General features: G+C 40.0%; 1 protein-coding gene across 1 annotated transcript in view; it reads left to right on the top strand.

Moving 5' to 3' along the window:
- Positions 1-1,086: 1,086 nt before the first annotated feature.
- DIAPH3 (diaphanous related formin 3) overlaps positions 1,087-22,759 on the top strand; it is a 237,025-nt gene continuing 215,352 nt past the window's right edge. The window contains exons 1-3 of the mRNA XM_082771110.1: positions 1,087-1,374; positions 8,469-8,501; positions 20,945-21,118. Coding sequence (XP_082627236.1) covers positions 1,234-1,374; positions 8,469-8,501; positions 20,945-21,118 — 348 coding nt within the window. The 5' untranslated portion in view covers positions 1,087-1,233. The remainder of the gene's footprint in view (positions 1,375-8,468; positions 8,502-20,944; positions 21,119-22,759) is intronic.

Genomic DNA, 22,759 nt, shown 5'->3' with positions numbered 1-22,759 from the left:
TAAGATAAATGCAAGGTATTGATCACATTAACAAGAATTCAGTTCCCTTCTCAAGCATATAAAATTCAGTAATCTACGGGGCAATGACATCTCTATTTACTTGTGTTTTTCCTTATAAAATGCAGAATCTTGGAGGTCCATCAGTTGTGGAAAAACAAAACAAAACAAAACAAAAACCTCCAACAAACAAGGAATGCAGGCACAGCTCCCTCCCTACTTTGTGTTGGTCTTGCTGGCAGTTTACAGCTCCTGGGCCCATCGTGAACCCCAAATCTCCTCCTGAAGTACTCAGGGGAACCCCAAATCCCCTCCTGAATCAGTCAGGGGAACCCCAAATCCTGGTCAGTGCAAATACTGCTGCTCTTTACTGTAGGGCCAACCTTTCCCTTGGGTTACTCGGCTTTTGAAGAGGCCGTACCAACACACGTGTGTCAGACAGCCATACACCGTTCTGTGAGCGCACAAATTTATCGTTTATTTGTGTTTATCTCTAAATGCCCACACCCTTCCACCACTGAGGGAACCACCCTCTCAGGGCAAAGCGCCACAAGCCACCTCTTCCTTCGCTTTAAGTGGCGGGGTAAAACTTATTAGGGCCAAAATTAAACCACACCAAAATAATACAAAATATTCTTCGACACCCCACAGACCGTGCCCTTCCCGCCCCACCCCGCTCGGCTGCTCGGGACTACAACTCCCGTCATGCCTCTCGCCGCGCGGCCACCGCCTCCCTGCGCGGGAACGTGCCGCAGTGCTCTCTGGGATACGTAGTCCGCGTGGAGGGGGGAGCGGGACGGGGGGGGTGCACATAACCAGGTGCGGTCACTATCACCCCGCGCCAGCCCGTTCACAGGAGATTGGCAGGAGGCCAGCCAACCGCGACGAGCCCCCGCCGCTCCGCCGCCGCCGATTGGCTGGCGCGGGGAGGCCGGGGGGCGGGACCGAGGCAGTGGCGGGGCGATTCGGACGGCGGCGGCAGCGGCCACGCATTCCCGGGCGCTGACAGCCGTTGGCGGCCGTTAGGGAGCGGCCGTTGGCCGTTAACACCCCCCTCTACCTTCTCCCCTCCTCACCCCCATCCCTGCCCCACTTCGCCACCCCCTCCGGGATTAGGGGCTGCCGCCTGGAAATCCGCCGGCTGGAGGCGGCGGCTTTACCCTCAGCCCCCTCCCTGCCGCCCTGCCCGGCTTAAGCCGCTCTAATCCTCCTCTTCCTCCTCCCCCGGGCACGGCCATGGAGTCGCAGCGGCCCCGTTACCGCGCCCCTTCCTCGCCGCCATCCCGCGGCGGGAGGGAGCCCGGGGGGCTCCGTCGGAAGGGCCCGCCCGGGGCCGGCAGCGCCCCGGAGGCCGCGGAGGGCAGGAAGCCCAAATTCGTGAGTACAACCCTCCCTCCCCCCCCCCTCGCGGCCGAGGAGCCTGTCCCCTGCCTGCCCTCCTGCTCCCCGTCCCCTCTGCTTGGCCTTCCTCAAAGGGCACGGCTTTCTCTTGCAGCACACGCTTTCAGGTCTCTTTTTGGCGAAGCTTTGTTTTCTTAGTGGCTGTGGAGTGTCCAGGAGGTCTCCAGCCCTGAAGCGATGGTACTCCTACTGGCACTGTCACGTTTGGTTTTGTCACGGTGATGTGACCTCTCTAGTGAAAAACTGACCCTTAAGTTTAAAGTATTTAGCTCTTCCTAACCATGCCTTTACAAGGTTTGGTTAGCGCACCAGGAAATTGGGCAGCTCAAAAGAGCAAACAATTGCCTATGAAATAACGTGTATGTAAGATGTGCTGGCTAAAATCTACCTGAGGTTTCCAAATGTTAAAGCTGGGACAAATACACTTTCTACAAGTCTTGCATCCACCACACACAGACCAGCTGCATGGCATGCTCATATTGACGTGATACACATTAGTTTTTATGCTCAGTTCATGTGCTCTGGGCTGTGCTATGCACTTACAGGAGAATTACCCTAATATTTGTGTATTGCATTCCTGACTCTAAGGCCTCTTTGCACAATGTACAGTACCTGAGTAGCTGTCACTGGAGCTTTTGGGAAGGTGTGCCGTACTTCACATGCAGCTAGTTACAGCTAGCCAACAGGTGATATTAAACTGCTGGCTGGACAAACCTGTTTGGGAAGGTCACAAGTTGCTCATGGCGTTCCTGGTTCCTGGAATCCTTTGTGTGTTGCGGTTGCTTTCTTATTGCTGTTCAAGCAAAGGCCTCATGCCTATTTTTGCATGTTAAAATTGAATGTGTGAATCAGAATCACGGAATGGCTCGGGTTGGAAGGGACCTTGAAGCTCATCTAGTGGGATGCCACCCACTAGATCAGGTTGGCCAAGGCCCCATCCAGCCTGGTCTTGAACTGTGGCCAAGAGCTGTGTGCTCATCTCCATAATTGGTTAAGTGTGCTACAGGTCCTTGCATTTTAGCCATGCAGCTGACAGGGCTAGGTGATGTGTCGGGGAACATTCTTCAGCCTAGAGGCCCTGCGGGAAGTCCTGTGTGGTCTGCCCGCTCCAAAAGATTGGAGGGTGTTACTGCTCTGTGGCTTGAGGGCTGGGTTATTCCTGTGAGACGCAGATTTGTTTGTAATGGAGACTGACAGCAGTACTGAGGTCAAGATCTTTTATTTACTAGTGATAAAACAGCTATTACGTTCTTATTCAAATAGGATATTGCCATCCTTTCCACTGTTTTAACACATGGTTGGGGGGAAGAGAAGGAATTAAGGTGTTGCCAACAATCCCCTGTCCTCCCTCTGACCATGTGTTAAAATAGAAATACAAAAACTTGTAGGAATTATAACACTGCCAGATATGTGATGCAAGCCACTGAGATTTATTTTTGGAGATGAAGTCAGATTGGCTCTTTAGTGAAAGGATGCTTCTCTTTTAGCGCAGATGAGCTTGTTTTGTCTGGCCTGGAAAGTCTAGGCACGTATCAAGAAGGGCTTAGAGCATGTGCAGATGTGGGCATCAGCTGACTGACTTTTTGAGGCTACAGTATTAATAGATATATATATACACCAAGCCACAGAAAGCAAATGAAGTTGAATTTGGGAATTTTACTTCATTTTTTTATGCAGTCATCTTGAGGGTGTGGCTTTACTTGTTTTTCCCCCGGTTTCCAAAACTCTGTAAATAGAGATGACTGAGAATGTCCTGAATTCACGAGAATGCCTTGTGTTTGCAGCTTTCAAAAGTATTTGAAAGTCCCATACTACATCTTGATAAGTACTCTCAAAGCAAACGTGTTGCCCTGGGATGTTAATATGGGACTGAAGAATGACATTTCTCTTTCTAACCTGGGCTGTGTTCTAGATACACTATTAGCATGCAGAAACCCTTAAAAAGTCAGAGTTGATATTCCTTGAGCAGAGTATGGGGGTTTTGTCTCTGCCTTCATATAAAGTGCTGGGAGGAGTGTATTTTACCAGTCTGACTTGTGGAAGTTAATGGTTGCTAAAGAGCAGCAGGGAGTTCCATGCCCCAAAATCTAAGAATTTGCTGTAGTTGCTATAACCTTTGAACTGTAGTCTCTAATTCCTGGTTTGTCCCAAATAATAATCTTCTGTTGAAGAAACAGACATGGTAGTACAGGTTGTGAATATCTAAATAAAGTTAATAGTTGTAGACCTTAACCAGCTTCTCTGATTCAGGCTGGGTCACTTGGAGGGTACTAAGAGAAATGCTTTTTCTTTCTGTCGTATCATAGATTTCTGCCCTAAGATATTGACATACAGAATATTCATCACTTCTTAAAACTAAAATTGATAAATTCTTTCCCCTCAACCTCCTGCTTTCTTAAGAGATGTTTGTGGGTGTGGGGATGAATGGTGGGACAAGTGGTATGTATGCCTTGACTTGTTCATATCTAACTTTCCATGTAATACATCTTCAATATACTTTCATTAGTTAAATTAATTTTGTGTCAGAATACATAAAACCTCTCCTCACCCTGCTGAATTATCTATAATCCAGTCATAAATACAGGGTGAGCCTTTTCTGGGTTTGGCATACTTAGAGTGCAATACTTCTTCATTTAACCTGAATTATGTTTCTTATGTATTATACATTTATCAAATGCGGTTAAAATTAGCCATTAGATTCAGTGAACTAAAGTCATCCAGATTGTATTAGTCTAATTTTTCTTAGGACAAAGACTTCAAAATAAATTCCAAGTTGGTGTGTTCCAATCAATGCAACGTATTGATCTATCACTTGGGAGCTACCGAATCAACAGTAGTTAGGCCAGTCTGGAGAAGAGTTTCATTCCCTGACAGACCTTAAGGTGAAATTGGATTGCTGGTTAACAAAATTGACAGTGTTAACATGCAATTTTTTTTTTTATTTCTTCCCTTAAGAATATTCTTGTTTAGCAGGAGGAAAAACTCTTGATTTTTACCACTTCATTTAGAGGAGGCAGGAAGAGTCTTTGGGCTAAACAGTTGTTAATTCCAATTAAATGTCTTCTTGAAATACTGCATTCCCAAATAAACTAGTTTTTAGAAGAAGTGAATGTGAGTTGTAGTTCCTCAGTTCTTTGTTATTTTACTGAATAATAACACTCAGGAGAGAAGAAAAAAAAAAAGGAGTGGTGGTTAGTTTTGAAGCACTTACTTGCTTGGCTGTGTTTAACAGGTCCATTGTTTTGGAAGAGTGGGATTCTTGGAAGGGTGAAAGATTGGCTATGATACTGTGGTAGTTTAGCTTTTTGAAAGTTCACCGTTGAGGGCTAGAGGTTGGTAAAAAAAAAAAAACCAGAAATGGACTGAAGGATGGATGAGGTTGTACCTGTTTCCATGTATGTGTCAACCGAGTAGGAAATCTTGGAAATTCACTGAGCAACTGTTTGCCACTTCCTCTCCATGATATATTTTGTATCAAAAAATAAAAATTAGGAAATCATAGAAGCGGATGCTGGATGACTTGATTAAGTGACTTTTAGTTGCACTTTACCAGGACTGCACCTTGTAGGTGCTAGTCCTCAAAATGTCAACTTCAGTTCCTCGCTGAAGTTAGAAGTGTTTCTATTAATATCAGTATATCATTGACTAGTCCTCAGTGACTTTCAGGTTATGTTTTTGATTAAATTCTTTATGAAATTTGTATGAGTCAAGAAACTTTCTTGTTTGCACCAATCTGTTAAAAATAGACAAATTAACACTTGCATTTAATAGTGTTTATAAATCAAAGAAAGATGTAGTTAAAAGCAAAAGCATTTCTGTTTGACTGGCGAAGAGGAGAAAGGTAAGACCGATCTGTGTCAATATCTTTAATTATGAAGTGACTGAGTTATTGCTGCAGTTACGCTGCAGTGTAAGACCTTGAATCTAAATTAGTCTTTTAAAGAAATGATTGCTGAACAGATGTTACCTAAAACACTTTATTGCTGCTTTGTAAAATTGTAAATTCCTCATGCTGTTATTTTTGTTGGCATGAATTAACACTGTGGGTTATGAAATTAAATTTTAGTGCTGTGTTCTAGCACTTTGTTATATAACCTTACCTGTAAGCACCAATTTTGAGTTTAACTCATCAATGTCTAAAGAATATTGCTATGTAGAAACTGTCATGTTAAGATAATTTTGCCCTTAATTGCTTTTCAAACTACTTTGCAAGCAACAAAGAAAGAGTGTATGTGTGCAAAAGCCATTAAATAAATGCTGAAGTAGTATATTGGAAATTAAAAGTATGAGATGCTGTTGGGTTATACTGCAGTTTCTAAAGTGCACTTACAGACTGAGGTAGCAAAATTACAGAGGGAATATTGTGACAAAGGAGCTCCTGAAGTAATAACATCCACTGTTATAACCTAACTTACGTCTCTGTGACTGAGTCCACGGGCTTCCTTACAACCAACCTGCAGTTGTGCTCCTACTGTGGGATTGTGTTTGGGGAAAAACAGCTTGTATTGAATCTTTTTGGTGATAGAATCAATGGTAGTGTGTGATAAGTTCTTTCTCTCCTTCTAGTTTAAAATGGTACTGTGAGTTTGTGTGATTATATGTACGTTACCTCACCTAAAGATGTACAATTTCAACATCCAGGCTTAAGTCGTCCAGTTCTAAAACTCACTGCGTCTTGTTTAAATTCCTCTATTTTCTTTCTTCTCTTGTGTAGTCTGTAAGCTGTTCTTTATGTATCAAGCTCTATGTGTGTGGTGTTTTTATTTGTGTGTGATTTTTCTTTCCTTCTTTTTTGGAAGGACATTAAAAGAGATCAACGTAGCGTACAGTTTGATAAAATATTTGTTGTTGACTCAATGTTATTTTCCACATCTCTATACCCTCAAATGCTACTAGCAACTGGTTTTACTTCATGCATCCTTGCCGGAAGAGGAAAAGGGTGAGGGAGAAAGAAAAGATTGCCTGAGTTGTCATGTTTTAACCAGCTTCTCTAACTTACAAGCATTTTACCATAATGTTCAGACAAACATCTTCTGAGGTGTCTTACAGCACTTTAATATTAGAATGCTGAAGGATTTGAGCATTAGGTTGTAGGTACTCTGGGGTTTTTCTTGCTCTCTTAAGAAATCTTGTAAATACAAACTAGGCCCCATAACACTATCTGCATAAGCCCTTATGTGGGTATTTTCAGCCTCCTCCTCTGTTAGCAGTCAGTAAGCTGGAGGCTTAGGAGACTCATATCTGTATATTGAATTTCTTATACCATTATGGTGTCTTTAATTGGTTGAACAGCAATCTTTTTCTTTCTTTTTTTTTTCCCTCCAGTAATTAGCCAGATGACTTGTGTCATGAGGTGTTCTGATGTGCAGCATAGGGAACTTCCAGTCTTTCCAACAGTAAATTCCATTGCTGAACTTCACGGTGTAATTAAAAGGTATAACACTGGCTTGAACTATTCCATTCACTTGGTCTTTTTCAAAGAACAAAACCTGAAGCTGAAACATGTGCCCTTGATCCCGTGGATGCTGACAGTGTCTTCTGCTGAGTGCCGCAGAACATCCAGTCTCTGTTCCTACAATGTGGTGTGCTGTGTGTGTCAGTACAATGGCATGCTGTGTCGGTCTGACATGTCTCAAACTTCCATTTGAAGCAGATTACACAGCCTCGTACCATGCTGGAGGAGCTTTACAATGGTATCTGTATTGTCTGAGGCTATTAGCTGAGCATATGAAAAATGAATAAATACTAATTTCTTACGAAGTTCTGTTATAAGACCGTGTGTTCACAGTTCTTCAGTCTACTTCAATCAGTGTTTTCCCACTGACTGTTGTCTGTAGCACAGAGTGGGGTTGCTGTAAGTATGCAGTACTGACCTAGCTCCAGTTTTTATTGTTGGTGGTATAACTCACACTGTGTCACTGAGAACTGAACGTTTCCTCATATCTGATTTGCTTTTATTTCTAACTTCATAGCCACTTACCATACACTTCTTCCGTAGTGTCTTGATAATACTGAGGGTAGAGCTATCATAGTACAATAGTTGGCTTAGCACAAAATACTCTTCAGTATTGAAGGAGGAGGCATCAAAGATGTTGCAAGCAGTAATACTTCAGTGTTGTTGATTTGGTCATGACAACACAAGAGCTTCTAAATCTGGTTAATTTGGATAGAGCCCTTGACAATTGCTGCAGGTGCTGCCAAGCTTTGCACACTAGGCAAGGAGGGGAGCCTAAGAATAGGGAAAGAGTCAATCTCACCAAGCGTGTGGCTTACTGCTCTTCCCATTTTCCTGCCGAGCCTGTTCTCAGCCTTGTCACACAAAACTATGAATGGGATCCACGCAACACTGACTTGTCAGTCCATATATTCTTTGCTGCTTCTCTTGGGTTTTATGAAAGAGCTCTGTCCTAGTGCTTGTTGTGTCTGTCAATGTGCAGTGCAACCAAGTTTGTTCAGGACCCGTTGTTTCACATAGCAATAACTAACTGGTCATGAATGTTTGAATGTTGCTGTTAAGAAATACTTGTGTGAGTTTCTACTCATGAGAGCTTCATGTTTGGCTTGCAAGAGGCATTGCTTGAAAGCAGCGAACAGTCTCACTTGCTTCAGTTTTGCAGCTTGGCAGTCAGAGCTTTGAACTGCTGAGAGTTGATCTGTGTTCTTCCATTGGACTTAAAACCTCTTCACTCGTTCCTTGGTGGAGTCCACACAGCCTTTTCCAGAAGACAATTCTATTTGCTGAATTATGGGCAGCGTATTTTTTCTAATATATACATGTTCTAGTATATTTAGCTGTAAATATGATAAAACACAACTCGTCTCAAGCTTTTCTTTGTCTGTATTCTTCTGCACAACGTTATTCTTTTTAAAGATCAGATTGCATTTTTTCTTCTGTCTGCGCTGTATTTCCTCCTCTCCCCCCCAATTTGCTGTGCCAACAAAGTACAGCTTGTGAAGGAAATTATTACAATTCAACACTGAATTTGCATCTTCTTTTAAATAACAGTAACCGACACTTTTTTTTTTGATAACACGATTTTGACATGACTGGTTTCCTGTTTGATTTACAGCATTTAAATATCAAGACACTGACTGATGATGTGGTAAGACAACTTATGTTTTGCTTTGGCTTTGCTAAGCTAATAACCTTATTGCTAATGCAATATAAACAACCTTTTTTGCTACAAGAAACTGTCTTAATTGGGAAGTTAATTTAGTTAATTAGTGAAGTCTCACTAAACTGTTAATTATCTGTAACATACTCTGTTTGAGTAGTGAAAAATCTATGGATGGCCTAAAAGTATGTTCTAAGCATGGCTAAATGAGCTTGACAGATAACCGTGCCACTTTATATGTGGTATAATTAAGGAATCTGACTGCATGTTTAATATTAAAGTTATTTAGATCGCATGTCTGGCTTAAAATACCATGCTTAACTAACAGTTGCTTGTAAAAACTCATTAATGCTTACTTAAGCAATGTTAGATATGTTCACTATGTGCTAACAGTGTTTCTCAAACTTCGTCTGTCTTGAACAGCAGAAGAGGTTATCACCAAGCAGTTTTTTTTCCCCTTGTAATTAAAATGCACTTGATTCATTGTCTGTGCTATTCTTTGGTTGATAAGAATAGCTCTTCTGAAAGTGGATTGTTCTACAGAGTCTTTGAATTCACTTAAGAAACGATGTTCTGTAGGCATTTAAGGATCAGTTATGACTTTGGTATCTATTTTTTGCTATATATCATTCTGCTGAACTACTGTGCATAGCTGAGAGCTATGTATAGAGAGCTTGACACTGGACAACATACAACACACTTGCACCAGGAAAGAGTGCTGTTCCTTAGTTTAGGAAACAATGATCCAGTTATTGTTGATTAGCTGTGCAAAGTTGGTAGCATTGAGCATGTTACTGCACCTTGACTCTGTAGCTTTTACGGAAAGATTTTATATCCCTTATTCTAATGGGTAATCATTGGCATGGTAACTTGCTCTCTGCTGCATTATGCTTTACAAAATACAAATATTTTATTAATCCATTTCTTACAATTACAGTTTTGTATACCAGGAACTATGGAATACGTATATTTTCTTTTTAATTTTATTTCAGATAAGTTAGCAGAATTTCAGTATCTTTAATGCAGACTGCTTTTCTGTATTAGGATTGTACTGAATTATTTGTGAGATGGTGCAGATGAATTGTCTACTTAAAAAGACGAATCCTTGTAATGATGAGACCTAAAACACCTTGTTTTTAGAACACAGTTGACTAATGTATATTCCTTCTAGCTTTTTTGTTCAGGCACTATGAAGGCAGGAAACTTATTGCGCAGAAGAGGTGCATGTAGGTATCTGCCCAAGTATCCACTTGAAAGATCACAGTGGAAACAAGCCCGTTTCCTAACTGAAGTGCTGCACACTCCAGTAAATGGTTTGTAAGGCTCAAAAATATTGCTAATACACAGATATTTTTTAAAAAACTTATTAAAAAGAAATCTACTTATATGTAGACAAAAGTAAATGCATACTAAAATTGCTTATCACATAAAGTAGTGTAGATTTTTTTTAACAGCTGCTGTATAGAAAGGCTTTATAATTTGTGATATATAGAGAAACAAGATTCATGATGAAGTATGTTCTACGTATTTAAGATGTGACTATGTACAGGCCTAAACTCAATAACTTCTAATATTCTACCATGAGTTAAATGATGCACTTTCCAAGAAGGGTAAAATCATCTCTGGGAGAAGAACATATTGGGAATAAGAAGCCATCTAATGAAAGGTGTTCTTCTGTGCATCTCTGTTTATGTAAGTCTTTCTCTTACTAAGCTCTACTGCTACCAGTGGAATTTCTCATACTAAGAAGTTAATCTTTGACTGTCAAAGAAGGAATATACTTTATTTTTTTTCTAATCTTCTGAAGCTTTAGGGAAGAAAAAGAAGTTAAGATGTCTTTGACTCAGAATCTTTGTCAGTAACTTCTTTGATCTTACATGAAATATTTTATCTGGTAAAGGAAAGTAGTGATTTCCTTTTACTTTCAAACACACTGAACTAAATTGATACAACCTTTATTTTGCTGTATGTTCCCACTTCTCTAAGACTAATAAATATTTCAAATGGAGGCATAGGAGTGTTGTTTAACTCTCTCTCCTTTGTATATTGTTAATATTATAGCAATTCTTCGTGTATCTATGGCAGGGTGTTAGAGCAGACTTCCATGACTAAGCTGTTAACTTGTCTGACTAAATGACTGACAAAATGTCTGGAAGATTGACCAATGCTGTAGTTGTTAAGCAGATTCTCCAGATATTAAGTTCTGTTTACTGAGGATAGAAATAGTGGGCAGTCAAAAATACAATCTTGAAAATTAGAGGGTGGTGTTAGGTTTTTCTTCCTACTTGCAAGGCAGAATGTGGGGGGCACCTGCAGAAAGAGAAACTACACACAATGCTCTTAAGTTTTAACCTATCAAGTAGGAAATAGAGGTTTTGTACCTGTATACTTAATACCACATCTTCGCTAATAGATTGTGCTCACTGATCATTGACAGTGTCTTGTTGGTCTGTTTGTGCTTTTTTTTTTTTTTTTTTTTTGTGATAATGGGAGGGGAAGTCTGTTTAATACTTACCATAATGCAGTTTAGGCTAAAACTGAACAGTTTTGTAATCATGCCTCTTACTAATGAGGTACTAGAAGTAGTAAACAAACAACACACATCAGGTTGTCAGGATTTTTTTGTGCTACAAGGTTTTCTACTTTTCTAGAATAAAGACTTTACTATAGTGCAGCAACATCTTCTAGCAATAAATTTGTCTTGTATGGAAAGCCTGCTCTTCATCTGACAAAGAAAACACCAGGATCCATGACAATAATCTCTTTTAGCACTTGCATCTGGGACCTTTAGGTTAATTTTCTTCTCCAGAAACATTCCAGATCTTTACACAGTGATTTTTGGATGGAAACGGAGCATGATATTTTACAATTTCTGTCTTGTAAAGTTGATGCAGATTGATCTGCTTGGTATAATTGGACAAATGGAATATGAAAATACAAGAGTGATTCTCTCCCTTGTTTAAAGGTTGTCAAATCTGTTGGATTCATCCTGAACTTGAGAATTTTACATGACTTGGCTTGCGTGCTTTATGTGGTCCAGGCATCACTGTTCCTGGTGCTAAACCAAAATGCAGAGATTACAAAACTAATGCCAGAAACCTCAAATCTCATGGTAGGGTGCAGCTGTTGCATTGGCATGTTAGCTTAGGTCCAGACCAAGGCATGTCATATCTGATCTGGTAAGATCACGAAAAGAAAAGAAAGGTAAGAATGGAAAAGTCAAGGAATCTGACTGTGGTAGAAGAATGACCTAGTTTGTTGCTTCTTTTTCAGTATAGTGCAAAGTATATCTTCTGTGGCAAAACCACTGTAACTGTGCTACTGCTTACCTAGCTTATATGGGATTGTGTCTGTCATAACCAAGACTCTTGCATCCTGCATAAACCTAGTATTTCCATCTGGTACCTGCTAATTTGGTACAGCTACTTTTTCTGGTTCTCTCTCTTCCCACCTCCCCAAATGCTGGGGTCTTGTCACTACAGTAAATAGCTTAAACAGAGTATATTAAGAAAGATAGTTCGTGTTCCTAGTGCATTTTATAAAATTTAAGGTTGCTCAGCCAGTTACGAGATAATGGATTAAGTGCACAAGTTTAAGCATGTTTAGCACCGTTTTTTAGATGAACTCTTCCTGGTGAGATACATGGACAGTGTGCATGGAAACTTTTCATTTTGGAGTCCTACAAGATGTTGCACTTCAGCTTTTGCTTCAAGTATGGGTAATAGGAAATACACTTGGTATGTGAAGTCAAAAATTTTAAGTCTTGCTTTATGGATCTATCTTTGTACAATAACCAGTTGTTATTATGTGCATTGATACCAATATTCATGGTCCAAATTATCTCTGTAAAAGTCTGGCTAAACTGTCAGAAGTTGTTCTACAAATACTTACTGGTATTTATTCCTTTTCTCTGGAGTCATGCTCATTCTTCCACTGCCTGTTTGGGTCTCGGGGCTTCAGTCTGGGAAGGGAGCATAGCAAATTGTGTGTTTCCCAGGTCCTTCACTGAGCACAGCATCATAGGGATGGGAGCTTTTTTCTGCTGGAAGGACCATCATGTCTACAGTTGGCTTTTATTCTTTTTCCTCTCTCCCTTCCCCCTTCTCATCCAATGTCAATTTAGAGGAAGTTGCAGGCTTGAACTGAGGTAACAATATTGATGTTAAGATTGTTGATTTATTTTACAGATATGGCCATAGGTACTGTTCCTATAGATCTGTGGCAATTGTATCTGAGGAGATGAATTGTCATGCTATAACAACCATGAACTTTGGAAGAAATGCACAACTGACAGTTTTTCTTTGTCTAAAGAATTCCAACTTCTTTAGACAGTACTCCACGTATCAAGGATCTGTGAGTGAGTGTTCCTAGTATTCCTGTGCTTACGGAAATAGGAACTTTGTGTTTCCAAGTTTGATATAGGTGCTCTAAAGGCATGTCAGAAAACAGTTCCTCAAAACACTGCATTTCACTTCATTAAGCTTGGTTATAATTCTGTTAAGACACTGAGAACCTGCTCATATGAGGAGCTGAGAACTGTTCGGGTTTTTTATTTCTTTCTTCATGCATTCGCTTCCTTGAGCTTATCTAAGACACGGAGAAGAAAGCCAATACCCACTTGATGTAATGTTCTGTCCTTGATGTAGGTAACCTCTGCTGCTAAATCACTTCAGTTGTTCCCTACGCTCCTTCTCTGTGGCTGTAAATAAGACCAGCCACGCCAGTTGATTCTGCTTGATTTGTTGGCTCCCAGAACATTCACAAAGCGAAGCTATTAGTAGCATTTCTCAGAAAATAACTTTTATCTAGGAGTTGTCATCTGCAAATGGTTAATCACCTTCAACCTAAATTGCTCAGTTAACTTAAAACTGAATACAAGCACCATGGGTTTTGAGAGCTGTAATAATTTAATTACAGTAAAAGTGCTTGAGAATCTATTGTGGCATTTGTTTTTTTTTTTTTTTTTTACGTTTAGTTCAAATTCAGCAATATCAAGCAAATAAAACTTTGCTTTTAAGTAGACCATCTGTGTCCATAAGAATGAATTGATTTATTGGGCGACGTGTCGTCCTGCGTGTCTGTTCTGTGTAAAATTTCACCTTCGGTTGTTAGCAGCCTCAAAGATCCCATGAAAATTCTTGTAGGAAGTCACATTCCCTCAGTAGCAGCTGATGCAATCAGGTTTTTCCATGGATGTCCCATTCTCTTCTGAGTATCTTTCTCTTCCTGAGAAAGGCATTGAATCAAGGCTGGAGTGGAGCATTGACAGAACTAAGGAGCTCTTTTTGTAATTCTGGGTATGATACATGCATCTATTGGATTTTTAATTAAAAATAATAATCTTATAACAATAAACGATTTGTGTTAATTAAAAAGGGGAGATAAAGATGAGCAAGGCAGGATGGCAGGTGGAGTAATACCTTTAATTCCTGCCTGCAGCTCTGTTAGAAGGCGATGCTTCGTTCAGCATGGGTCTTGATGGGATGTTGAGCCAGCAATTAATCTAGTGTTAACTAATCTACTGATTCCTGCATTATCAAGTGTGCAAGTTCAATACGCAGTATTGTTTTATGGAGAATGGTATAAGAAGTTTTCACAAAGATCTAAGTGAGAGCACAAATACGTGTACTTTCTAGGGACCTGATCAGAAAGTGGGATGAGCCAGAAGGTTTGACCTGGGACATTCTATGGATCTCGTTATAATTTTGATCTTCAGGCCCACAGTATGTGCATAAAAGCAGTTTATTTCATAGCCTCTCTATTATTCTACAGAGAGACTATGAAATAGAAAAGTAATAAAAGTTTGGATGCTATTCATACTGTGATGGCTGCTTCATTTTGGCTTTTGCAGCTATTATTCTCATTATCAGCGATTCAAGTTGTGATACCTAATTTGCATTCAGTCTGAAATCAGCTCTGAGGGGGTGAATGCTGCTTATCTGGACTTGCCATTTTATCTTTTTCCTTAGCATTGTGTGTCATGGCTTTTTATAGGCTTTGAGAATGTCTAGAATACTCATTGTTTCAAACAGTGAAGGAGAACATTGTGTAATGCTTGATAGCAAGTGTGTGGGCTTTAAGTCCTATTAATATTTTAAGTAGCAAAAATACTGTTCCTGTGCTAAGAATAGTTGACCTTGCAAGCAAGTTGGCTACGTGTGTGGGCCATGTTGGGCAGAATAAGTTTTTCTTTCTCGTTGGGAAGGAAAATGGGGGAGGGCTAAATGAAAGTGGTAACAGCAGAGGCAAAGCTGCAGCTCCCCATCCGCAGGTCCAACCAGAAGTGGGGCTGAGCAGGCATGCACACAAACACAGGTGTGCTAATATACATGCATATGCCTGGCCACACTGATCAGCACAGCCAGCCACGCTCAGTGCGCACACAAACAGCACCAGCAGCCTTATTCTATTCCCCTGTCTATTTGATCATGGTGATGTTAGGGGGAAATGCACACCCAATGTAGGAACCTTCCAGTAGCAGGGCTCACCCACCCACTCTACCTGCTTGCACAAGCCCCTGCAGCTGCAGCCTCAGGCTGGGTGCTGGCACAGACCTCCTCACATGGAGGCTGATCACTGCTGATCACTAAATATCACTCCCTCACACACCCTCCCTTGCTCCAGTTGCTGGCACTGTTGGTACAACTATGGTCCCACTCCACTTGCTGGTACTTAAGGATACTCAGATTTCTCCAGTTGTTGGCACATGAGCTCTCAGACTCGTGTTGCTGATACATGCATTTCCATACACATTTGTACACATGAAGTAGAGAGTCAGGACAAGAGTTGGAATTGGCTCAGGAAAAGTACTGGAAATATAATTTAATATGATAAGACAAACTGCACTGGATCAACTATCGAACTCTTTACACAAAACTGGCCCATCTAAATGCCTTGTAACTTCATTTCCCTGTTCTCGTTCCTCTCCAAATCTCTGAGATCCATCATGTCCCCTGCCTTTGGCTCCCCCTGAAATGTCCCAAGATGTGTCTCATGCATCTGCCAAATACTTTTTCCCTGCATCTCATAATGTGTGTCATACCGCAGCGCAGCAAATCTCCTTGGTCTAAAAGGTGCTCTGGAGAGCTCATCGTGCTGGCTCTCAGGAGTGTGCTGCACTTGGACCACGGTGAAGAAACTGCTGGGAAAACCTTGGCAGGAATCTGGACCTTCCTCTGAGTCAACAATGTGGGGTGTTACCACGTGCCATTGTGCCCCTGGCTTATGGAGATTTGATGGGGTGACTGGTCCTGTGATGGGTTTGTGAGAAGCCGGGTGAAAGAAGCTTGGGCCTAACCACCCACCTTTTGTGCTCCTTTGTGCAGGATGGCTTTTTATCACACAGTCTTGATTCTAATTTTGATCCTACTGCTGCATGCCTCTTTTCTTCTTGTCATTCATACAGATGATGGACATTGAAGAAAACTTGTGATATGTCCTGTCAGTTGCTCCCTTTTAAGCAATTTCTTTAATATGACTGCATTCAAAAAATGTTCATTAGAATTTAAGTCCTTAAAGGAGCTGAATGTTGCTCCAGTGATGCCACCTTTGAAATAAATGGTCACCTTTACATTACTTCTAGTAATAAAAAAGTCCAACTCCCATCTTTTTAGCCCTGTGTGCATGATTTTTTTAAAATTTGAAGTAATGAGGGATTCATTCAGTCACATACCTTGTGCTACCGAAGATAACCAAGACAATTTTTAGTGTGTAGGTGCTGTCAACACTGTATTCTACACATGGTAATAGTGTCTCACACTGCTTAGAGTCTCCTACTCTACAGAGGGTATTACTGAAGTCGTAGTTTGAGAGGTTTTCTGTGGAACAAAGTAGTGGAAGGAGTGCTACAAGACTACTAACTATCTTACAAGATAGTTTTAAAATCTATTATAGGGTAAGGCACCATAGAGAGTTTCTGAGAAGACTCCCTCAGAACAGGCTGATGAATGTAAAAGGCTGCTTAAAAGTTGTCTTATGGTAACTTATGTTCGTGTGTTGACTGTGATTTACTTTTCATTGTGTTTCAGTTCTGATGCGGAGTTTGTGTTTCAGTTGCCTTGTCACTTCTGTCTTGCAAAGAATGCAGTCTGGCAGATTGAAGTGCATGGCTAATTATGGAAGTTGCAATCTTTGGCAGTAGCAGGCATGCAGACATAAAAACTAAAGTATACCCAATCAAACCACTGCTTTAAATTCAAGTTTATGAGAAAAGACTCCTCATGCCTCTCACGTTGGGAGATCTAGTCTTAATAATGAGAACTGTGTGAATTATATATACATGTATGTATTTTGTTGGTAGCTTCTCTGCTGTCATAAACAAAAAATGAACCATCTGCCCCGTTTCTGCTCTTTTATTCCATCTTAAAATAAAGAAAACCAAGTAACCTACCCCCCCCCCCAAAAAAAAAAAAAACAAAAAACAAAACAAAAAACAAACAAACAAAAAAAAAAACAACAACAAAAAAACCCCTAATTCTAGCCAAATTCTAGCCAAATTCTGGCTTTCTCCACTGATTGCTCAGAAGCCTTCATTCCTTATTGCATTTGAACTCTGGATGGTCTTCTGAGTTCAGTCAATGCATCAAGATTGATCTGTTTGGAGAATTTCAGAGACTTTACTATGGATATATTTTGTATCAAGAACATATGAAACACTATTTATTCTTGGTTAATTTTAATAGTGACTCTACAAAGACTCTAAGGGAAAAGTTTCTCCTCAGAAAATTATTGTTCTAAACACGTTGTTTCAGTATGGATCTGTATGTTTTTATTGGTAAGTGCAAGGCAGACATCTTTAATTTACAGACAGAAGGTGAGACCTTCCTTAAACTGTAGGGACACTTTGATACAAAGCTGTCTTTAGATATTCCCTATCGGCTAGCCTGGCTGAAACTGTTTTTGATGTAACATGGAAGATTATTGAACTATATTTTTGCCATTTGCTCTATGCACTTGGATCGCCAGCAGCATCAGTGGTAAATTTCATTACAACCAAGCAATGAAATTTCTGTAAAGTGCTTTTGGTGGACCATGAAATTATTCACTTGTTTTGGAGTATTGAGAGGTATTAACTTTTCTGAAGCACCATTAATGCGAAATTCAAGAGAGAAATGTATGTAGAATGGCCACACTGTACTGTTCAGGTCTTGTTGTGAATTTCCTTTTTTTAATCTATGGAATTCATATTTTTAGAATGCATCGTTCTAAATTATTTCAAGTAATTCGACATGTGTAATGTGCTTTTAATCCTAGGATCTGATTTTCTCTTGCTTGTTCTGCCTTATCAAACGTATTCTGAGAGCACATTTCCCTTCTTTAGGACAAATGGTATAGAACTGGGTAATTATGAGGAATATAAATATGACCTAATCTGTGGTGTTGCAAAATATCTATCATACAGCGAAGCATGCTAAAGGAGGTTAAAAGCAAAGCATAAACTAAATGTGTCAACAAGCAAAAGGAAGTAAAATTTCCCTTTTCATGGATGTTTTGGCCTTTGTCCCTGAATTCTGTTCTTCTGGAGTAAGAGTAGCTCTGGGACTGTGTGGGGTATTTCATATCACAGGTTAGGGTGGTTCCATCTGACCAGCTTCCTTTTGTCTTACGAACTCTTGCTCCTGTTTGTGTAGCAGGAGAAGGAAGAGGGGATGCTTGGGGAATGAAAGCTGTAAAGAAGGGGGTGGAAAGGAAAAGGAGACGTTTGGAGGAACAAGTGCTCTAAAGAAAGGGCTGAGATTTTTCAGGAGAGCGTAGGGCACGCCTTGCTTAAATCTAAATTACAAATTCTCTGCATGCTGAGTCATGTGCTGAAGTCTGTTACTTCAGCCAAAGTATTTTTCCTGTACCTCTGCTTCAAATCTGTGTACTAAGAATCTTCAAATAGAATGGTTTGTTTCTTAGGTTGTACCCTAGATAGCAAATGGGCACAGGAGAAGCTATTGGCTAATGCTTTTTTTTTTTTTTTTTTTTTTTTTTTTTTTTTTTTGGAGCAGGTGTACTGTCTTTCATGGCATCTGGAGCCCTGCTCCAGGTGGGGCCTTGCCAGGGCAGAGCAGAGGGGGACAGTCCCCTCCTGTGACCTGCTGGCCACCCCTCTGTTGGTGCAGCCCAGGATGCAGTTGGCTTTCTGGGCTTCAAGCGCACACTGTTGGCTCATGTCGAGCTTTTTGTCCACCAGAACCTCCAAGTCCTTCTCTGCAGGGCTGCTCTCAATGTGTTCTCCCAGCCTGTACTTCTGTCTGGGATTGCCCTGACCCAGGTGCAGGACCTGGCACTTGAACTTGCTGAATCTCATTAAGTTCGGGTGGGCCCACCTATCTAGGTTGTCCAGGTTGCCCTTTGGATGGTTTTCCTTCCTTCTGTTATATTGACTGCACCACCTGGCCTGCTGTCATCTGCAGACTTGCTGACGGTGCATTTGATCCCACGGTTGATGTCGTTGATAAGTACAGTAAAACAGCACCAGTCCCAAGACAGGCTCCCGAGGAACACTGCTCGTCACCAGCCCCTACCTGGATATAGAGCCATCAGTCACCACTCTCTGGCTGCAGATATCCAGCCAATTCTTTATCCACCAGATAGTCCACTCTTCAAATCCATCTCCAATTTGGGGATAAGGGTGCCATGTGGCATTGTGGCTTTACAGAAGCCCAGGCAGATGACATCAGTTGGTCTTCCCTTGTTGACTGATGCGGTCTCTCCACTGGAGTACTAGGCCCCCAGACTGGTCAGGCACAGTTTGCCCTGGGTGAAGCCGTGTGGGCTGTGTCAGATCCCTTATAATATAATATGGTGTGTTTTTAAGATTCCGATCCAGTCACTGCAGTTTGCAATCTAGCTTCCCCTTTTGTTTGCTGTAGACTTTTATTTTTTTTTTTTTTAAGGACAGGAAGGGAAATTGCTGTCTGATCAAGATGTAAGATGGCTTTTGTCACTGACGGCTCTATACTTTGCTTCCAATGATGTTCCTCTCCCTTTTGCTTTTGTTGCATTCTCTTTCTTCCTGGGTCTTGCCTGTGTAATTATTCCTTTAGAGTGTGATTTCCACGCTGCCTGCTGGTTTGATGTGACACTGAAGGGCCCTATCTTCCATGCTGAGTTCTTTTATGTTTATGCTATATTTATTTTCTGCTTTTGCATGTTCTACAACCATCTGTATGAGTGGCTTGCAATCTATTTCTATGTTCCAAAAACGTTCCCTTTCAATTTTGAACAGGAAGAATTAATTTTTTTTTTTTTTTTCTTCTCCTCTAAACCTCTCTTTATGCATAGGCAATTCCTGCTCTGTGTTGACTGGAGTGGTACACTTGTACACAATTTTTGCCTCTAATTTTCTTTGTTCTCTCTGATCTTAACTCCACAGACTTTACTTGTCATTTAATGTGGTTGTTTTGATGTTCTTATTAAATGGTATATCAAGATACTTATCTTCAAGATGTATTGAAGCCTTAGAGTATTTTTTCGCATAGCATTGCAAAGACATAAGGCTATCAATATGGTTAAAATCTTGTCCAAAATTTTACGCATCAAATGCTACTGTAACTTTCTGTTGTGTTGACAAGTTTAATATTGCTGTTCACATCTGTTCAAAAGGCTGCTACAAAGATGATTAAGATTTAGCACATTTAATTGAGTGTCAGCTGCTTTTGTGTTCTGTTGGGCTTTGCCTGTATACGTTAAAATATACAGTCTCTAACACTGAGCGTGTTTTAAAATTCCAGTTAGTTAAGTCTTTACTGAAAAGTAGTTAAATACCAAACCAGGAAAAAAAACAAAAAACAAAGTGAAGTCAGAGTGTTTGTCTCATGTTGATGATAAAGGCTAAGTATTCTTTATCAGACTCTGAGTGTATCCTACTTAGTTTTAACAAAGGAGCTGAAAGTTTTTATTCTTCTCCTCAACTAATTTTTAAATAATCGTAACACAGAAAAGTACAAAGTTTAGGATAAAGTCTTTCAAATAAAGAAGAAAGAGAACAGTGTCTTAGTCATACAAACTTGTCTTTTAATCAAAAGTAACTTGGTTGCATATCTGTATATTTTGTTGGAATGTCAGAAGTACTGCCATTTCAGACTAAGGAAAAGCATTTTAAAGCTATGCTTTGGTAAATAAGCCTACTTTTTCCTATTCTACGTGTAATGGTTATGAAGAACTCTTCATAAATCTTGTGCTGGTTTTGTAGATATCTTTTTCCTCAAAACTTTTTCCATAAAATTCTCACGTGCTGCATGGTTTCTCCATATTTCCTACTAACTGAAACGCTAAGACAACTGACCATTATAGGTATTCTTAGGAAACCCCATAAAAGTAAGACAGCTAAATAATAGGTAAGTTAGAACAGAAAAATAAGAATGTTAAGATTCCAGGAATACCCATTAAGACTACCCAGAATGGGAACATTGTGTAATATACTATATCCTTTCTGTTTTCAGTTGGATAGATTTGCCAGTATAAGAATTCCAGGAAGCAAAAAGGAAAGACCTCCTCTGCCACATATGAAGCAGTCCCACTCTACAGATTGGTCATCCACAACTACTGATGTGGAGGATTTTGTTCCAAAACCCCTGTCAGAAAGAGAAATCATAGCACTGTTTGAAAAAATGATGGTAAGTGTCTTGTACTGACTTTCTTCACTTAAAGAATAATATGGCTGATGGATGGAACCCTTCTTTTCCTGCATGCATTTTGATCTTTTACCTGAATTATTATTATTGTTGTTAGTTGTAATTATGTGTTTTCTAGAGTGTTTCTGGGGAGGATAAAACCTTTGAATTATTTTGGCAAAATTTTTGCCCCACAAATACTTAAGGTAGAAACTTGAGGTTTCTGATTATTAGAAGTGAGATTATACAACAGGTTTTGAGGAGGAACAAGAAAAGGGAATCCTGCTTGCTTTTAAGATGACTTGAAACATAAAAGAGGCTTTATACCTTTGAATGTCATGACACGGTTTTGTTCTGATCTAATGTTCTATGCCACTTTTTACACAAAAAAGACTTAGCATTCATGCTTTTAAAGCAGTGTTTGTCTGCTGTACAAAGCACACACAGTCACAGTTTACTTCCTTCTTCAGGTGCTATCATTGCTTTGCTACAAAAGAGTGGCTGTCACTTGCCAGAAAGATCATGTGGCATTGGTACCACCTCAATAGGTTGATTTTTTTCATCTTTAAGTTATTTTTTTTGACATTGATGATGATGGGATTTTGGCAATTGAAAAGTAAACATGGAATGGCCTTGAGAGAGGAGTGAATTCTGAAGAGCACAAGAGGATGTTAACAAGGAGAGTGATTCCTAGATTATTCCTTTCTATGCCTCAAGTAACAAGTAATTGTCCCCTGTGAAGCACAAAGCAGCTACCAGGGACTGGGATGTGGAGTAAATTAAATGTGCTGAGAGTGAAGTGCCTTTATGGAGGTTATAATTCCTAGTACTCAGCAATGTTTAGTTTTGAAGATGTATTTGTACTGCTGTGGAGAGTTATGACTGAGCGATCAGTGACTGCTTTTTTTTTTGTATGTTTTACTCTGTGTGCATGGCATTTCTGTTCTGCATTGATTTTGTGTGAGTTAAGTCTAGTGGTTGGCTACTGTTGCCTATCTAATTACTGAGGGAGATTTTGATGCGATTGGAGATTATATTCTATTCTTATATTTGTAGAAGTAGGATTTAGGATTTTCGTGGTTATGCTGACAAAGAGGAAGGTTGATTCACTGTGTTACCAACTTCTTGACTTTCTATTTGTTGCTCATACATGGTTTGTTTTTCTTGGTATACCTCTGTGTCCAACTATTTTGATTCTGTTAACAAATTCTACTATGAATGGTAGTTGCTCAAATGTTAAAAAATGGAAGCTTTTTTTGTACAGTTACACTCAAAGTATGCCTCCTTGCACAGTCCTCTGCTATGCAAGCTGTATTTCTCCACCATCCTGCAGAGATTTCAGTGTAGGATAGTGTGTGATGTTGGGACTATGCCATAAAAAATAGAAACCTAAATTAAAAAAATAACATAATCCTAGGAAAAATCCTAGGAAAGTCACTGTTGCATATGTAGGTAAAGAGAAGTAGTTAAAACTATGGATCATGAAGCAATTTATACCTGTTTTATAACTTTTTTGCCAAGTCTGTGTTTAAGTAGTATGTTAAAGTATAAGATCCTGGATGATTTGAATGCCTACCTAGTTTGTTTGAGTAACAAAGTACTTGAAGTAGTGTATCAAGGAAGCTATCGGTATTGTACATGTAT

The sequence above is a fragment of the Aythya marila genome, assembly GCF_965140915.1.
Source record: "Aythya marila genome assembly, chromosome: 1".
Lineage (NCBI taxonomy): Eukaryota > Metazoa > Chordata > Aves > Anseriformes > Anatidae > Aythya > Aythya marila.
Note: the sequence above shows the minus strand (reverse complement) of the source record. Positions and strands in the feature narration are given on the sequence as shown.